The 19,202-nt window shown below is 40.1% G+C and overlaps 1 protein-coding gene across 4 annotated transcripts; it reads left to right on the forward strand.

Moving 5' to 3' along the window:
* Positions 1-1,332: 1,332 nt before the first annotated feature.
* On the forward strand, positions 1,333-17,518 carry LOC112264680 (mucin-5AC). 4 transcript variants are annotated; one of them, XM_042295515.1, is made up of 9 exons: positions 1,333-1,513; positions 9,848-10,008; positions 10,199-10,272; positions 10,671-10,810; positions 10,912-11,420; positions 11,466-12,143; positions 12,261-12,401; positions 13,086-13,170; positions 16,385-17,518. In XM_042295515.1, the coding sequence occupies exons 1-8, from the start codon at positions 1,450-1,452 to the stop codon at positions 13,137-13,139; spliced, it is 1,821 nt and encodes a 606-aa protein (XP_042151449.1). In that variant the 5' UTR covers positions 1,333-1,449; the 3' UTR covers positions 13,140-13,170; positions 16,385-17,518. The 4 variants fall into 4 exon arrangements, 3 of the variants coding, with proteins under 3 accessions (XP_042151449.1, XP_024297215.2, XP_024297216.2); XR_002955662.2 differs by having other exon boundaries at positions 10,912-12,143; positions 13,086-13,202; XM_024441447.2 differs by having other exon boundaries at positions 10,912-12,143.
* Positions 17,519-19,202: the final 1,684 nt, after the last annotated feature.

Genomic DNA, 19,202 nt, shown 5'->3' on the forward strand with positions numbered 1-19,202 from the left:
ATTGTCAATCGGGCAGCTCAGTCATAGCCTAGGTGCACTATATGTAGCCTATATTGTGAGTCTTATGCATGGTTGGTTAAATTACTTTGGGAATGTTATAGATTAAAGTTACTAGTTACCTATCCAAAATTGTAATCAGTAATGTAACTTTTGGATGAACCCAACTCGGCAACATAAAATGATTACTTACAGTTACTTTTGGATTACTTGCGCTTTTAAAATGCATTAGAAAACAAAAGGATCCATCAAACGCATTTAGTGTTTTATCATTGTGGTCTCTGACCTGTGGCCAGGTGGAACAAACTTAAACTTGTGCTAGTTCTCAATGCTGAATTGAATGTCATTGCAATAACAAAAGTGTCAAAGTGTTTTTTACTTTAAACATACTTTCTGAATTTAAAATTAATCCAAGTATTTTTTTATTTTTTTAAGTATGTGCAATCTGATTACAAGGTAACTGAATAGCTCGTTTAAAAAAGAAAAAATCAGATTCCATGTAATCAGTTACTGCCCAACCCTGGTCTTATTCATAGTTTTATTTGTGGTTGATAAATCGCATCCCAAAGTGTTTGCCATTCCACAACACTGTGTTAATTGTTCCAACATGACAAGTCATTTGGTTGGATACAAGGACTTAATAATAGTAAGCAAAGGTGTTCCCTACTCCAAGGCTGTGCAACAACAAATACAACCGATTTATATATGGATTAAAAAGCCAAGCTACATACATCAAACAATTTTCTTTGTGTCCTCCTTTGACTCACCCTCCTTTTTGAAGGACGATTGTAGGAATAGGTTAGTCAAAAAGCTAAAGTCAAGGTGATGTTTTGTTCGTGTTTAAACAGGTCCTCATCAATGATGAATTTTGAAATTGAGTTATCAATAAGTTTAAATTCATTATAAAATAGCTTTTTGATCGAGCTAATGAAAATGCTGATTTAGTCTGAGAAAACACAAAGACAGAGTACAGTGTATTGGAAAAACGTCCATTTGGTTAGCCCCCTCAAGTCTCAATTGCATGCCTTCCTCTCTCATCAGTATAAAATTGTATTTAATAGTGTTATCCAGGAGCTAATACAACTATTAAGCCATTTCCCATTGTATTATTAAGTTAATGCAGCCCAGCATTAACAAGTGTCAGGACATGAACCCTCGCCCAAATAAAGATATTCCGTTTTTTCCGATCCAAATGGGTTCAGCTCATGAATCACCAAAGCAATCAAAGTTGTGATTCACATCTCACAATTTCTTTTAGCACGGCCCAGCCTCAGAATCACGCGGCTCCTGTCGAGTCACACCTGACGTAGGTGGCCCCAGATAAAAGACTGGTACCTCACCCTGCAGATGACAAACTACATCTCACCATTAAACTCCATACTTGAGAAGTTAAATCGTTTGTATCATACATTTGGTTGAATTTGTTTAAATAGCCAGATTTTACCCATCAAGATGGTACTACCTTCAACTAACCTGTTGAGGATTACACAATGCATCTTCATATTTGCCATCTCAGGTAAGAAAATGCATCCAGTTTAACTGCATTAAGAAGGTGCAACATTATTTTTGCTTTATGGAAAAAGGAGAAATATTTCTGAGGCTTGATGTTGGAGGAATTGTAACTATTTGGTAATGTACATATTATCAATAATACATATATATATAATATTGTATACCTTAGTATTAAGAAATTATATCGATTTTACAATGCAATCTCTTTCAAAAACCTGATGCACACTATATGGGTACTTGGGTAGTACTTAAATGACAGGAAAATCACATTTTGTGAGATGTTTAAGTGTCTTACAGACTGATTTTGAAGTAATCAATCCCTTCAATTATAGTTATTTAATATGTTTGTCTATCAATTTCAATATACTGTACCACTATTATACAGCTGAAGTCGGAAGTTTACATACACCTTAGCCAAATACATTTAAACTCAGTTTTTCACCCCTCAAAAATTCACAAGCCTAGTACAAATTCCCTGTCTTAGGTCAGTTAGGATCACCACTTTATTTTAAGAATGTGAAATGTCAGAATAGTAGTAGAGAGAATGATTTATCTCAGCTTTTATTTCTTTCATCACATTCCCAGTGGGTCAGAAGTTTACATACACTCAATTAGTATTTGTCAGCATTGCCTTTAAATTGTTTAACTTGGGTGAAACGTTTTGGGTAGCCTTCCACAAGCTTCCCACAATAAGTTGGGTGACTTTTGGCCTATTCCTCCTGACAGAGCTGGTGTAACTGAGTCAGGTTTGTAGGCCTCCTTGCTTGCACACGCTTTTTCAGTTCTGCCCAGACATTTGCTATGGGATTGAGGTTGGGGCTTTGTGATAGCCACTCCAGTACCTTGACTTTGTTGTCCTTAAGCCATTTTGCCACAACTTTGGAAGTATGCTTGGGGTCATTGTTCATTTGGAAGAACCATTTGCGACCAAGCTTTAACTTCCTGACTGATATCTTGATGTCTTGAGATGTTGCTTCAATATATCCACATACTTTTCTTCATGATGCCATCTATTTTGTGAAGTGCACCAGTCCCTCCTGCAGCAAAGCACACCCACAACATGATGCTGCCACCCCCGTGCTTCACGGGTTGGGATGGTGTTCTTCGGTTTGCAAGCCTCCCCCTTTTTCCTCCTAACATAAGGATGGTCATTATGGCCAAACAGTTCTATTTTTGTTTCATCAGACCAGAGGACATTTCTCCAGAAAGTGCGATCTTTGTCCCCATGTGCAGGTGCAAAGTGTTATGTTTGTTCCTTATATAATGACAAACCGGGGCATAGGTTTAACTACTTTCAATGAACATATACTTCAGCTAGAATCAAATAAAAGTTTATTTGTCACGTGCGCCGAATACAACAACTTTACAGTGTAATGCATGGCTAAACAAGGAGAGAACTCCTTCTTTAGCCATGCAAGGCATTCTTCAACCACCATAGCCTTCTGCGTAATGTAGTCGAAATGTTATTAACACATAACAACACATCTTCCTTCCTTTAAAAGAAACCTACTTTTCTATGTAACTACACGTCACATCGCATTTGTTTACTCAACCTGCGTAACATGCAATTTTCAATAACACACATTTCTTTCCCCCAATTGTTTTTTTTACATTGCTCTCATAACTTAAGAGGAAATAAACATATTCTGATATTTGTATAATTTTTTAAACTAAATATAGTCTGCCCAACAATACTCTATTGTGGATCTAATTCTTTTCACATGCACAAAACATTCAGTCCAGGTGCCCCTTTTTTAGTATATATTTTTTTGGGAACAATTCTCAATAAGCCTTTCAGGGGCTCTGACAGTCCTTTTTGGTCGTTCTGCTGAAGTCCTTCCTGTCCTGTCAGTCAAGGTGTTCTGACTGATTTGTCAATTTCTAAAGGCATTTGACGCTTCAGCAGTATCCTCCTGATGATCCTCAGTCCTTTGAGGGAATGGCTGAAGCCTTAGATCCACTCTGTTTCGTCTCAGTTGTGATCCATGCTCCGTTTGGATCTCATAGGATTGCGTTGCAACTTCTCTCTGAACACACCCTTGCTGCATCCAGGTTCCTGTAGTGATGTCTCGGAGTCGTACATAATCTCTAGGTTACAGTTCAGGTAAGTGTCTTGCACTTTTGTCGTGTCGCTGTTTTTGTTTGTCTTTCTGTTTTTCCTTCAAGTTTGACCTTGTGAGCACCTCTGGATGTTAGCAAGTCCTCATGGATGGGTAGGTTGGTTCTGATGCGACGTCCCATCAACATTTGTGCAGGTGAAAGTCCTTTCTGCAGCGGTGTGCTGCGGTAGATCATCAGAAATCCTACTTTCCATCGTGTGCCTTTTTCATCAGACCTTTGACAATTTTGACTGAACTCTCTGCTAAGCTGTTGGACCTTGGGTAGTTGGGGCTGGAGGTGTTGTGTTGGAATCCCCAGTCGTTAGTGAACGATCGGAATCCGGAACTTGAGAACTGCAGGCCATTGTCAGAGTACAGTTCAGACACAACCCCATGTCTAGCAAAGACTGATTTCAGGTAGGTGATTACAGGTTTGCTGGAGGTAGGTGGCAGTGTTGCTACTTCAGGGTAGTTTGAGTAGTAGTTGGTAACAATAATGTGACTTTTGCAATTGCAGTCAAAAAGGTCAACTCCAACTTTGTAGTATTGTCTGTTGGGTGCTGGATGAGGCATTAGCGGCTCTGCTTGCTGCTTTGGCCTGTAGGTCAAACACAGTTCACATGAAGCAGTGGTCTGGCTGATTTCCTGGTTCATTCTTGGCCAGTACATTACTTCTCGTGCTCGTTGTTTACATTTTTCCTCACCCAAGTGGCCCTCGTATTTTCTGTAGCATTTCTTTGCATAGTGTCATGGGAATGACAATCTTGTTTCCTTTGAACACTGTGTCATCCACAACAGTGAGCTCTGCTCTGCTCTGCTCTGCTCTGCACATCCAGTAATCCTGTATTCTCCTTGGACAAGTTTTTTTTTTTCTGCGGGCCATCCCATCAGTGTTGTTTCTTTCAACTCTGTCATTGTTTGGTCCGCTGCGGTCTCTCCTTTGATCTGATCCATTCTCTCAGAAGACACAGGAAGTGATGCTACAATCATGTCGACGTAGGCCTAAATCTCAGTGTTTTTCTGTGTGCTGAAGCTCTCTTTCTTGTCGACTGCTTGAGAAAGAGTGTCGGTGACGAACATGAATTTTCCCGGGGTATAGATCATCTTCACATCATACTTTTGCAGTCGGATCAAGATTCTCTGGATTCTCATTGGACAATCATTCAGTGGCTTAGACATGATTGACACCAATGGTTTGTGGTCGGTTTCTACTTCGAAGTCTCTTCCGTAGATGCATTGGTGAACACTTTCGCAAGCATATGTACTCGCCAGTAGTTCTTTCTCTATTTGTGCATACCTTGTCTCTGCGCCTGTCAAGGCTCTGGAAGCATAAGCGACGGGTTGCCATGTGTCGTCATGCTGTTGCAGAAGAACTGCTCCCAGGTCAAACTGTGAAGTGTCTGCAGAAATCCTTGTGCTTTTCTCTGGATCATAGAACCTGAGCACTGGCTCTTCTGTGATTGTCTTTAGGTTTTTGAAGCGGTTTTCCTGTTCATGGGACCATTCACATTCATTTTTCTGTTCCAGAAGACATCTGAGTGGAGTGGACTGTGCTGACAGTTGAGGTATGAACATTGCAAGGTAGGGGTTCATGCCCTTGAAGCGTCTCATGTTGTCCTTGTTCTTCGGGCGTTCCATGTTGTTGATGGCTGATGTTTTCCTCGGGTCTGGTTTGATTCCGTCCTCTGAAAGTACGTCTCCCACGAAGGTAAGTATTTTCACACCAAATTCGCATTTGTTCTTTTCTTTTGTTTTAGGTTGACTTTCCGTGTCAGGTCCAGCACTTGTCTCACTCTTGCGTCGTGTTCTTCTTTTGTGGACCGCCAGACAATGATGTCATCCATCATGGTCTCCACTCCAGGAATGTACTCGAAGGTCATGTGGATTGTCTTGTGGAAGACCTCTGGTGCAGAGAGAATCCCATATGGTAGACACAGAAATCTGTACCTGCCCTCAGGTGTGTTGAATGTGCATAGCCTTGAGCTTGCATCGTCTAGCTTCACATGCCAGAATCCTGATGAGGCATCAAGCTTACTGAACCACTTTGCTCCAGCAAATTGCGACATTATCTCTTCTCTGGTTGGCAACTTGAAATGCTCTCTCTTGATTGCTTTGTTGAGATCTTTCACCACAATAACCAGTGAGCTTACCCAGTCTGTAGGTTCATCCATTTTTGTGATGACGTCTATCTTTCCCATGTATCAGAGTTCCTCCTTGAGCTTTTTCCTCAGTGCAAATGGAACTTTTCTGCATGCATGCACAACTGGAGTAATGTTGTCATCAGTACATATTTTGTGTTCTCCTGGTAAACATCAAAGACCCTCAAACACATCCTCATACTCAGCCAGTAGCGATTCTTGGTCATTTTCAGCCTGTGATGTCACTACATACACTCTTTTCAACAAATTGAGCTTTTCACATGCATTGATTCCTAGAATAGGCTGTACACTCTTTTCCACGATCAGCACCTCTGCTCTGAACTGTTTTCCTTTGTGCTGTAAAGTAACTTTGCAGCTTCCTTTGACTGGTACGTTCTACCCAGTATAACCAATAACCTTAATTTTCACCGAGTGTATTTTGTTCTTCACTTTCAGTGTTCTGTAGTCATCCAGCGACAACAGGTTTATCTGTGCTCCAGTATCAAGCTTGAATGGCATTATAGTTTCATTCACAGTCTATGGCACAATCCATTCAGCTTTTACTGCATTGCATATTTCCAGAATCAACCAAATTCTTCAATCTCCTCCTTGTCTGTGTGGACCTTTTTCTTTGTAGCCTAAGCTTTGCAGCATTTTGAGAAATTGTTATTTTTCCCACAGTTGTTACATGATTTGTCATATGCAGGGCAATTTTTTGGCTTGTGGATAAATCCACATTTTCCACGTAGTGTTTTGATTTCTCTCTTTCGCTTATTTTTGTTTTGTTAGGCGTTGTGTGTGGTGCTCCTCTTTTTATTGCATGCACTGACGTCTCATCCCTGCGCAGCTCTTTCACTTGTGCTCTGGTGGTTTCAGCTGCTCGACACATTCACTGCTTTATCCAAAGTTAAATCTTGCTCACACAGCAATCTCTCCTTGAGTCCATTATCAAGTATGCCACAGACAGGATAGTCTTTCACTAGTGAGTCTTTTTTGTCCATTTCTCTTACTTCAGTATGTTGCTCATCAACTTGCTCGTCCACAGATTCCAATGCAGCCTCGCTCTCGCTGCTGTCACTCTCGCTCATGCAACCTAGCATCGTAACCTACTCACGTCAGTTGTCTTAGAATGTTACATTTTTGTCGTGGAAATTTGCAGAGTTACTCCTTTCTTTTATCTGTCTCGTCATAGCGACTACCAATCTGACACCAAGTTATGATTGTTACTTATATAATGACAAACCGGGGCGTAGGTATAACTATTTTAATGAACATATACTTCAGCTAGAAAACTCCTTGTTTAGCCATGCAAGGCATTCTTCAACCAAATGCCCAACCCGCATAGCCTGCTGGGTAACGTAGTCTAAATGTTATTAACACACAAACCATAGTCTGTTTTTTTTATGGCGGTTTTGGAGCAGTGGCTTCTTCCTTACTGAGAGGCCTTTCAGGTTATGTTGATCTAGGACTCATTTTACTGGGGATATTGTCACGACTTCTGCCAACAAACCGGTCATGTATTTAACCCACTGTTTCCCCAATGTGTCACGGTAGTCCTCCTCTTCATCTGAAGAGGAGAGGCAAGAAGGATCGGAGGACCAAAATGCGGCGTGATATGTGTTCATAGTGAATTTTAATAAAGAAAACACTGAACACTATACAAAAATTGTAAACAAAATAACAACCGTGAACCTAATGCGCGCTGTGCTGAAACAAGCCATCAACATAGACAATCACCCACAAACAAACAGTGCAACCCAGGCTACCTAAGTATGATTCTCAATCAGAGACAACTAATGACACCTGCCTCTGATTGAGAACCATACTAGGCCGAAACATAGAAATACCCAAATCATAGAAAAACAAACATAGACTGCCCACCCAACTCACACCCTGACCATACTAAATAAATACGAAACAAAGGAAATAAAGGTCAGAACGTGACACAATGTCTTTGTGTGTGATTGTTTATTGTTCAGGTCTGTACGTTTCCGGCTGTTTTTTTTCCAGGTGCTGTTTTCACCCTGGCAACCGTTATTTTGTTTGCACATTGGTATTGTTACTTGTGCTATTTCTTAGGTAAAGTGCATTGTTCACTCATCTCTGCTCTCCTGCGCCTGACTTCATGCACCAGCTACACCCACCGCCTGACATATAGATACTTTTGTACCTGTTTCCTCCAGCATCCAGCATCAGCAAAGAACAAGGATATTTGCTGATGTTCCGGCATTGATTTGCACTTTACGCGCCAAAGTACATTCATCTCTAGGAGACAACGTGTCTCCTTCCTGAGCAGTATGACGGCTGCGTGGTCTCATAGTGTTCATACTTGCGTACTATTGAGGCACTGAGTTTGAAGATAGGCCTTGAAATACATCCATAGGTACACAGCCAATTGACTCAAATGATGTCAATTAGCCTATCAGAAGCTTCTAAAGCCATGACGTCATTTTCTGGAATTTTCCAAGCTGTTTAAAGGCACAGCCAACTTAATGTATGTAAACTTCTGACCAACTGAAATGGTGATACAGTGAAATAATCTGTGTAACCAATTGCTGGAAAAATTACTTGTGTCAGGCACAAAGTAGATGTCCTTATCAACTTGCCAAAACTATAGTTTGTTAACAAGAAATTTGTGGAGTGGACTCCAACCTAAGTGTATGAAAACTTCTGACTTCAACTGTATATTATTTTATATATTAGCGTATGATATATAAAAGTATATCTATCTGTACACATTTTGTATAGTATGCCTATAATGTTATTAATAATATATCTGCTTGATTCAGTAAACCACCTTCCTTCACTGTCTATTTTTGAAGACTGTGTATTCAATGGCACTTACCGACATTCAGAAAGACCAGCAGATCAAATTATTGTGTCCCTAGCGCCAACTCAAAGCACAAGTATATATTGCGATGACTATGAAATGTCTATTAGATAACAAAGTAGACAGGCTATAATTTGGCCCAACTGGTGATTCAGGTGTACTTGATGGATTTTGAGTGGGAAAAGATGCCCTACTTTCTGTGACATGATAATACTATTATTTTGAAATATATCCATAATTCAACTCGCTCTACTTTGGTTTGACTAATTTGAGCTGAAAGGACAATGGACATTGTATACTGTGTTTCCAACCCTAAATGGCTTGTATAATAATGACAGTTATGGAATCGCTCAAGAGTATTCTCTACAGTCAGAACTCCATGAGTGTCCTGCAACAAATTAACAAAGTGTTAACACTTTTGAGAGGGGTATTGTATTTCAATTGATGTGTGATGTGGATAGAGTAATCTAAAGCTAAAGAGTAAACCAAATTAATACCACACCTTTATGAGTAGCTGATACTCCATTATGATTGTTATGTTTCCTAATGGGCCACCAGATTTGCTCACTGTATTACTTTTATATACACTCTCAAACCTAGCCTGAAGACCCGATATGGAATTGAATTCTACATTGGGCATAAATTATGATTTGAAGCAGGAGTATAAAGATTCCACTCACAACCTCTACAAGCCAGAATGTTAAATAAAATGAGATTTGAATTTACTTTACACGGACAACAGGTAAAGTAAGTTAAAATATAGTTGTATTTATCATTCTGGCTTGTAAAGGTCTTGAGAGGAATCTTTTCTAATCATAACACTCATTTATACCCGACGTTGAATCCATTGGAATCTCAAACTATACAGCCAACAGCTCTGTGTGTGCTACAGAGATAGGATATTAATTTGATCACTCTTTTGCTGCTGACAATTTTCCTGCACAGCAGGAAATGCACATTTGTCGTGAATTTTCCAGGTTTAAAAAGGCTTCTAAAGTTAGTCATTTCCCTTTATGTCAGACCTGATTTGCCATAATGAAAAATGTATCAACTCTTATAGAAATTGTCAATTGGTTATAATCCACATAATTCACATTGTCTGTTGCTGCAGATTTTCCTGCTGTAAAAAACTGGCTCAAATGAAGATCCTACATCTGTTAGTACTTTAGGCTACCTCAAAAATCCTCAAATTCCCAAAATGAAGGCTATAGAAGTCCATGTTACACTTAAATGATCCACTTGAGTAAGGTGAATATTTTTGCTTGCCACAGGTTCCCTGTGGTCAGTCACTCCAGCAGTTATGAGCACCACCCCAACAAACAAAATGATATTCCAGATGGACATAAAGATCACCAATCGTGTCTTCAATGACTCCCTATTGAATCCAAATTCCGAGGACTACAAGAAAATGTATGACGAGGTCAGCCAACTGGTAAGATTGAGAACCATGCCTTGAATTAAACAACACCACAATATAAACTATACCACAGCACGGGTCTATGCGCCGTTCTGGCTCAGAAAAGGCTTACTTACTTACTTACAATATTATCACAGCAGGAATTATCTCTATAAGTGGTCTCATGACAATGATGAAAATTGTGACATAATTTTGTATTTTTCAGCTTGCTGATGTCTACAAGTCTCCTACATCCGGAACAGCATCCACTTATGAGGGCGTTGCAACAATGACTTTCAGGTACAGTAAGCTTGACTAAGTCACCTGGATCCTTTAGATGAGCTTTTGAGAGGATGTGTAACTAAAGTATAAACTCACTCCATTTAAATCTGTCCTTGACAGACCGAAACATGGAATTATGAATTGGAATGACTTGCCTCGTCTAAACTATGTAAACTTGTCAAAATTATAGCTTCAATGTCGAAAGAACCTTCAGGTTAAGTTTTGGTGGGTTGTGGTAGTGTTTTAAACAGCCATATCAAACTTTGAAACAAAATAAAAACATGAAAATGGCTGTGATCTTCTGGTTTACAAGACGTGTTTAATGCCCACCTCCACCCGGTCAAGGTTGGGTGGGAATATTTTATTATACTGTATCATCTTAACATTCTTAATTTTCTGAATCTTATCTTTTACAGAAATGGATCAGTGATCGCAAACGCTGACATAGTTTTCAACACAACGTCTATCAATGGATTTGTGGTCAAGTTTGATTTCCTGAATCATATCAAAGCCAATCCTTCTGCCTCTCTCCAGATAGATACAAATTATATGGAATGTAAGACATACAAATATACTAATTGCATTTTTCCATCATGTAATATTACATCATTACTCAGATTTTTTTTACCTGAGTGATTTCCTCCTTTCTCTTTTCAGCAGAAACAGTTGCGGCTCCAACCTCAACCATAACCACCCCCACCTCAACCATAACCACCCCCACCACACCTACTACAACAATAACTCACATGACTGCAACCCCTACTAACCCACCAACAATCACACCATTGGCTACAAATACAACTATAAACATTCCTACAAATTCCACTCCATTGGCTCTAACTACTTCTACAAAAATTCCTACAAAATTCACCTCATTGGCTCCAAATATAACTGCGACAATTCCAACCACAACCAGCCTGTTGGTTACAAATACAACTATGAACATTCCAACAACTTCCACCACATTGGCTCTAAATACAACTATTAACATTCCTACAAATTCAACTCCTTTAGTTCTAACTACTTCTACGAATATTCCTACAAATTCCACTCCATTTGCTCTAACTACTTCTACAAAAATCCCTAAAACATTCACCTCATTGGCTCCAAATATAACTGTGACAATTCCGACAACCACCCTATTGTCTACAAATACAACTATGAAAATTCCAACAAATTCCACCCCACTGGCTCCAGCTACAACTACCAAAATTCCAACAAATTCCACCCCACTGGCTCCAGCTACAACTACCAAAATTCCAACAAATTCCACCCCACTGGCTCCAGCTACAACTACCAAAATTCCAACAAATTCCACCCCACTGGCTCCAGCTACAACTACCAAAATTCCAACAACCCCATTGGCTTCAACTACAACAATGAAATTTCCAACAACTTCCACCCCATTGGCTCCATCTACAATTACGAAAGATCCCTCTTTTGACAAAACCACACAAGATCCAATTACCGTAGTAACCTTCTCTTCCACTAAAGGCAGCGGAAAGAGAAACAATAGTGTACTCCCTACATCCAGTCCTACAAATATGTCATCTTCAATGACAACTAGTGGTTCAGGAGGAAACTACAAGACCAATACAATTCATCCACCCACCACAAGTCATGGTGCCAGTCCTTCACCTGAGACGGTGGACCCAGAAAAAAACAGTAAGAGACCAAACATCTCCCCATCTGGTGGTTTAACCAACCGTCCCCTGAAGCCTTCCATCGGGCCTCAGTCAAGCACAACAACTAAATCTAGCACAACTGCCAACGCAGCATCCAGGGATAATGGTGGGGGGTTCAGTGACTGGGTACCGGGATGGGCCATTGCGCTGTTGGTGTTAGCTGCTGTCATCCTGCTGCTCCTCATTATCATCTTCATCATGATGGTGAGTAACCTGCATGGTAGTTTGTGTACATTCTAAAAATATATATTTTGTGACACTTGAACGGCAACAGTTTTCCTCACTGTCTGATAGCTTTCTTATACGTTACTTTCTCAACAGGTGGTGCGCTGGTGCTGTAAAAGGTCAGATGGTCCGTACGCTCATGAAAAAAAGAGCACCCCCAACATGGACTCTTTCCCCACATATGTCCCCCAAGCCCCTGTACAGGAGCAACCCAATGGCAAGACCTTTGAGACTATTGTAAGAATACCTCTAAACATGAAGTCTGATCATCTGACCAGATACTTATAGTGGTATACCTCAACATAGCCTTTTTCTGCCATTGGCTCTGGAAATGTTGAATATTATAGCTGCTAATATTACTAATACAATATTTAGTGTAATACAATACAACTTTATTCAATGTACCTGGCCCCTTCAGTACTTTTGAAAATACTTATCTTGAGCAATGAAATAAGAATATGAACAATATTGATTTAGATTTTGATCATTCAGCTTCCTCTTTCATCTTGGAGGCCTTCCTTTTGGCTTTGGCCTTCCTATCTCTGAGTAAAATTTGTTATCAAAGTACTTTAGTTTTCCGGATGTAAGAACTCAAGTGCAACTTTTTGTCAAAAGCTGGTGCTTATCTGCATTAGCCACAGATGGAAAGAACCATATAGTGGGGAAAACATTGTGGCTGGGTACAGAACCACATCAATGCAACAGCTGCAAACTGAGAAGACAGAGTGAAACACTTGAAGCCAAATATTTTAGTACTGGGAGTGTTAAGTATATTGGATTAGCAATTAAATTTGGCTGTACCATTTTTGCATACGTTTAATGTGGCTGGGATGATCTGACAGTAGACATTATAGGAAGGGGTGTTTAAATGGTAACCTCTGAAATGAATGCATCTGTCTGATACTGAGTTACATCTCTCAGCAGGATGACCCACGAAAGAAGAAAAAAACAGGCATGTACATAGTGAACCCCTGAGCAGGAAGATGTGGAGGTGACATACCAACAGGTACCTAAACCCAACACAGCTCCTGATTGGTGGTAAGACCGTTCTGGATTGGTTGTGAATGTTATGTCACTCTAAAATAAGGCTTAAAATATCATTGACCTGTGACATAGAAATAACATATTGCTATTGTTAGTAATACATATCAATTCAACCACATAATACTGGTCTACAATTACTTTAACAATTATTTATGTCAAAATGCAAGAATTAAATACACTGCTCAAAGCGAAGGCACGCAAGCAAAAAGCACGCATGCATGCAGATGCACACTCACAAACTCACAGATCTTTTTGCTTTTTCTCTCACCTCTTTCATCCTCTCTCCTTCATATCCATCTATCCCTCTCGCTCTCACACACACACACTGTGTGTGCACATAACATGTTTTACTTCATTTTCCACCTGGAATGACAGAAGTAGCCAACTTAAAACCAAGTATCTTGGCAACTTACCCCAAGAACACTAAATGAATATACACTGCTCAAAAAAATAAAGGGAACACTTAAACAACACAATGTAACTCCAAGTCAATCACACTTCTGTGAAATCAAACTGTCCACTTAGGAAGCAACACTGATTGACAATACATTTCACATGCTGTTGTGCAAATGGAATAGACAACAGGTGGAAATTATAGGCAATTAGCAAGACACCCCCAATAAAGGAGTGGTTCTGCAGGTGATAACCACAGACCATTTCTCAGTTCCTATGCTTCCTGGCTGATGTTTTGGTCACTTTTGAATGCTGGCGGTGCTTTCACTCTAGTGGTAGCATGAGACGGAGTCTACAACCAACACAAGTGGCTCAGGTAGTGCAGCTCATCCAGGATGGCACATCAATGCGAGCTGTGGCAAGAAGGTTTGCTGTGTCTGTCAGCGTAGTGTCCAGAGCATGGAGGCGCTACCAGGAGACAGGCCAGTACATCAGGAGACGTGGAGGAGGCCGTAGGAGGGCAACAACCCAGCAGCAGGACCGCTACCTCTGCCTTTGTGCAAGGAGGAGCAGGAGGAGCACTGCCAGAGCCCTGCAAAATGACCTCCAGCAGGCCACAAATGTGCATGTGTCTGCTCAAACGGTCATAAACAGACTCCATGAGGGTGGTGTGAGGGCCCAACGTCCACAGGTGGGGGTTGTGCTTACAGCCCAACACCGTGCAGGACGTTTGGCATTTGCCCGAGAACACCAAGATTGGCAAATTCGTCAATGGCGCCCTGTGCTCTTCACAGATGAAAGCAGGTTCACACTGAGCACATGTGACAGACGTGACAGTCTGGAGATGCCATGGAGAACGTTCTGCTGCCTGCAACATCCTCCAGCATGACCGGTTTGGCGGTGGGTCAGTCATGGTGTGGGGTGGCATTTCTTTGGGGAGCTGCACAGCCCTCCATGGCTCGCCAGAGGTAGCCTGACTGCCATTAGGTACCGAGATGAGATCCTCAGACCCCTTGTGAGACCATATGCTGGTGCGGTTGGCCCTGGGTTCCTCCTAATGCAAGACAATGCTAGACCTCATGTGGTTGGAGTGTGTCAGCAGTTCCTGCAAGAGGAAGGCATTGATGCTATGGACTGGCCTGCCCGTTCCCCAGACCTGAATCCAATTGAGCACATCTGGGACATCATGTCTCGCTCCATCCACCAACTCCACGTTGCACCACAGACTGTACAGGAGTTGGCGGATGCTTTAGTCCAGGTCTGGGAGGAGATCCCTCAGGAGACCATCTGCCACCTCATCAGGAGCATGCCCAGGCATTGTAGGGAGGTCATACAGGCACATGGAGGCCACACACACATGCTTGAGCCTCATTTTGACTTGTTTTAAGGACATTACATCAAAGTTGGATCAGCCTGTAGTGTGGTTTTCCACTTTAAGTTTGAGTGTGACTCCAAATCCAGACCTCCATGGGTTGATACATTTGATTTCCATTGATCATTTTTGTGTGATTTTGTTGTCAGCACATTCAACTATGTAAAGAAAAAAGTATTTAAAAAGAATATTTCATTAATTCATATCTAGGATGTGTTCTTTTAGTGTTCCCTTGTTTTTTTTAGCAGTATATATATACATATATATATATATATATAGCTGAAAGTTCTCTGTATATATATATAAGGTATATATATATATACAGAGAACTTTCAACTGACTTTTTGATCGTTTAAAATGTCCTGGTACTGTACAGAGGTTTAATTAGTTTGCAGCAGATTACATACAAGCAGAGCACAAACATACATCAAACTTTTCAAAATACACAACACAGTGGAATGAGTTAAAGGAAACAGTCAGGTAATCACATTGCAGGAATTTATGCAAATCATTTGCAACACAATCATGATCAAGATATATATCAAGATATATATTTGAGGTTAAGAATGAAATAGATATGGCTTCACTGTGTCAAGTGTTATCCAAACGCCCTGCTGTGGGCAGAGGATATTTCCAGTTAAAAACATTTAAAACAGTTTGTTTTAGCTATTTAATATCAGATTATATTGGATCAATACCCAGCATGCCCATGGACAGCAAAACTCTACAATCTTTCATTGATTCTTAATACCACTATATGTCACTCTTAAGGCTTATATGGGATACTTCCTGGGAATGATACCCGGCACATTGTTTTTATGGTGATTTATACGACTGTATTTACTTTGGTAGTAAAGGTGGCAGATATACTCACACCTGCATTCTAGTGGCCCTGCCCAGTGCATTTAAATCATATTGATAATAGCCTCAAATGTTATGGCTCAATATTGTATGGGAAGAGGCCTATACAGGCCTATGCTGCCTCTCCCCACTTCAGATTGTGGGTAATTCATTGAGCAATCTGTTCCCATTTGAGGCTCAATCAAAATGTGTCATTATTTTTGACAAATGGCAAAAACAGGCTTGTCGTGTGTGTGTGTGTGTGTGTGTGTGTGTGTGTGTGTGTGTGTGTGTGTGTGTGTGTGTGTGTGTGTGTGTGTGTGTGTGTGTGTGTGTGTGTGTGTGTGTGTGTGTGTGTGTGTGTGTGTTTGAATCACTTGAAGAAGCTATTCACTTTTGGGATATTTATGTTTAGGGCTGGTCAAGCCCACAGGACCTAAACCCAGACAAACCCACATGAAACATATTAACATGCTTGATCAAGAAAATAAGAATCTATATGATAGATATTAATGAACATCTTTAGTAAATTGATGTTTATTTAACTGATAATCTTTATTTATTTTTCCAGGCAAACTCTTGTCTGCAGAACAAGATCTGACAAAGATGAGCTACAAGCAAAACCATGTCACAACCTCTGTAGATACTGTATAGTTTGTCAGGAATTTAGCATGTTATATTGGATGAAAATGATCGGAATGATTTCATATGTTTGTATTTATTCCACAAATCTTGCGCATAAATTTTGGCCAACCTTGCTAGTATTTTTGAACTGTATCTGATGTCGTCATATTTGACCCTGTTATGAACACAACCAGCATCAAGCTGATATATTTTTTCAGATTTTTCATTGGCACAAATATCTCAGATGTTTTGCTTTGCATCATGTTCAACTGCTCAATTGTATAATGCTAAAGATGAATGTTAAATCAAATATGAAAATCAGAGTTCCTTAATTGGTCAGATATTTGAATCGGGAGTTTACAGCAATGATGTATATGAGCCCTGGATTGCAGATGCTATGTGTTTGCCATTGACAGGCTTTGAAGCCACCAGTCGGCCATTTTGGCACTCCCCAGTTGGAGCAGTCCTTCATAGGAATACATGGAATTCTACAGTACTTCAATTAAATGTTTCAGGGACAAAATTACATGTATTTAAATATTTGTTTATTGTTGGGACAGTAACATTGGTGATCTCAAAAAAATATACTTTAAACGTTTTTCTATATTTTATTTGTATGTTTAGCTCACATAATACAATGTAAAAGTATGCAATAAGGTGTCTGAAATAGAATAGTTGTGGCAAAAACAAATTTAGAAATTAAGAAATTCATTTCTGTAGCTTCCAAAATATATTTTTTACGTTGAAGGAGTGCCAAGATGGAGGCATGGTGGCTTCAATAGAGCAGCCAAAACAGTATTCTAGTGTGTATATATAAATCATTGGCTTACAACATGTGCAGTAATAATGTGACATCTTGAGAAATGGAAATAGATGTAGGTCTGAATCTTAACTTGATTTGAGTGCCCATTGATGTCAATGGAAGATTTTCAAAAACTCCAGTTACACGCACAGATCTCAAGTTAGGATTTGGGACTTGAGAATTACACATGTAAATAGGAGTACATTTCTGAGTACTGAGTTTGTATCATGTTATGTACAATTTAATGGAAGACTTGTAAATAAATGCTGAGAACCAAGACCTCTTCTTCATGGAAGTAGCCTCATTAAACTGACAGTTCACTCCCAACATCGAAGTTGGTATTTCTAGACATTAAAAGTAGTTTAATGAAGAAATATACAAAAGTATGTGTGAATTTGGCTATTCCAGCCACATCCATTACTGACTGGTGTATAAAATCGAGCTCACACCCATGCAATCTCCATATACAAACATTGGCAGTAGAATGTCCTTACCGAAGAGCTCAGTGACTTTCAACGTGGCAAGTCAGTTTGTCAAATTTCTTCCCTGCTAGAGCTGCCCCTGTCAGCTGTAAATGTTGTTATAATCTTGTTTGTTCAAGTCAATCAGCATTTTGTCTCAGCTCCTGCTTTTTCCAGTCTCTTTTCTCGCCCTCACCGTTTTGACCCTTGCCTGTCCTGACTCCGAGACCACCTGCCTGACCACTCCGCCTATCCCTGACCCTGAGCCTGCCTGCCCGACCTGTACCTTTGCCCCCTCTGAATTACCAACCTCTGCCTTACCCTGACCCCTTCCTATCGTCCGGTACCATTGACCCACCTCTAGTTTTCTGACCCCTGCCTGCCTTGACCTGTCTATTGCCTGCCCTTGTTGGAACATTAAACTATTGTTTATTCGACATGGTCTGCATCTGGGTCTTAACCTCATATCTGATTAATAAAAGTATTATTATTATTAAATCATTTAAACGGCTTACTAAATATTGTGGCATGTTTTGTTTTATGTTGCATTAAAAAAAGGAAACACCAATAAATATATGAAGACCACAAACTCAGCAAAAAAAGAAACGCCCCTATTTCAGGACCCTGTCTTTCAAAGATAATTCGTAAATATCCAAATAACTCCAGATCTTCATTGTAAAGGGTTTTAACATTGTTTCCCATTCTTGTTCAATGAACCATGAACAATTAATGACCATGCAGCTGTCGAACGATCACTAAAACACTAACAGCTTACAGATGGTAGGCAATTAAAGTCACCGTTATGAAAACTTAGGACACTAAAGAGGCCTTTCTACGGACTCTGAGAAACGGCAAAATAAAGATGCCCTGGGTCCCTGCTCATCTGTGTGAACGTGCCTTAGGAATGCTGCAAGGAGGCATGAGGACTGCAGATGCTGCAGATTGACTGTTAATTTTGATTTTGATCCCCCCCCCTTTGTTCAGGGACACATTATTCAATTTCTGTTAGTCATGTCTGTGGAACTTGTTCAGTTTGTCTCTTCAAAACCAGGTTCAAACCAAGTTGCTACCACCAATGTATGTAAATATCCGGAATAAGAAGGATACATTTACAGATGCCTGTGAAAAAATGTACAACCATGAACAGCAAATCCACATTGTGTTTGTGCGTTATGAGTTCGAAAGTACAGGGTCAATACACAATTGAGAAAGTCAACCATCTACAGAATAAAATAGTCTTTCAGGCCGTAATCCCACTAAGGTTTACACAAATGGTTTACACAAATACTCTTATGTTCTCTTGAGCAATACCAGTGTGCTACCAGTGTGATTGTAATGAGATGGCTTTGAGAAAACCTTGTACTTTTCCTGCAAAACACCCTCACTCAGAACCGTGTAATCCATTGACTATACAGTAATACCATTCCATTTCTAGTTGACTTGCCTCGTTTAGACTATATAAGCTTGTCAAAATAAATCAATCAAATGTATTTATAAAGCCC

The sequence above is a fragment of the Oncorhynchus tshawytscha genome, linkage group LG13, assembly GCF_018296145.1.
Source record: "Oncorhynchus tshawytscha isolate Ot180627B linkage group LG13, Otsh_v2.0, whole genome shotgun sequence".
Lineage (NCBI taxonomy): Eukaryota > Metazoa > Chordata > Actinopteri > Salmoniformes > Salmonidae > Oncorhynchus > Oncorhynchus tshawytscha.

Excerpts from the sequence above, each read along its gene's own strand:
- LOC112264680 (XM_024441447.2), top strand. The coding sequence starts at position 1,450 with ATGGTACTACCTTCAACTAACCTGTTGAGGATTACACAATGCATCTTC. Across the intron at positions 10,273-10,670 it reads GTTGCAACAATGACTTTCAG|AAATGGATCAGTGATCGCAA; the intron begins GTACAGTAAGCT and ends TATCTTTTACAG. Across the intron at positions 10,811-10,911 it reads AGATACAAATTATATGGAAT|CAGAAACAGTTGCGGCTCCA; the intron begins GTAAGACATACA and ends TTCTCTTTTCAG.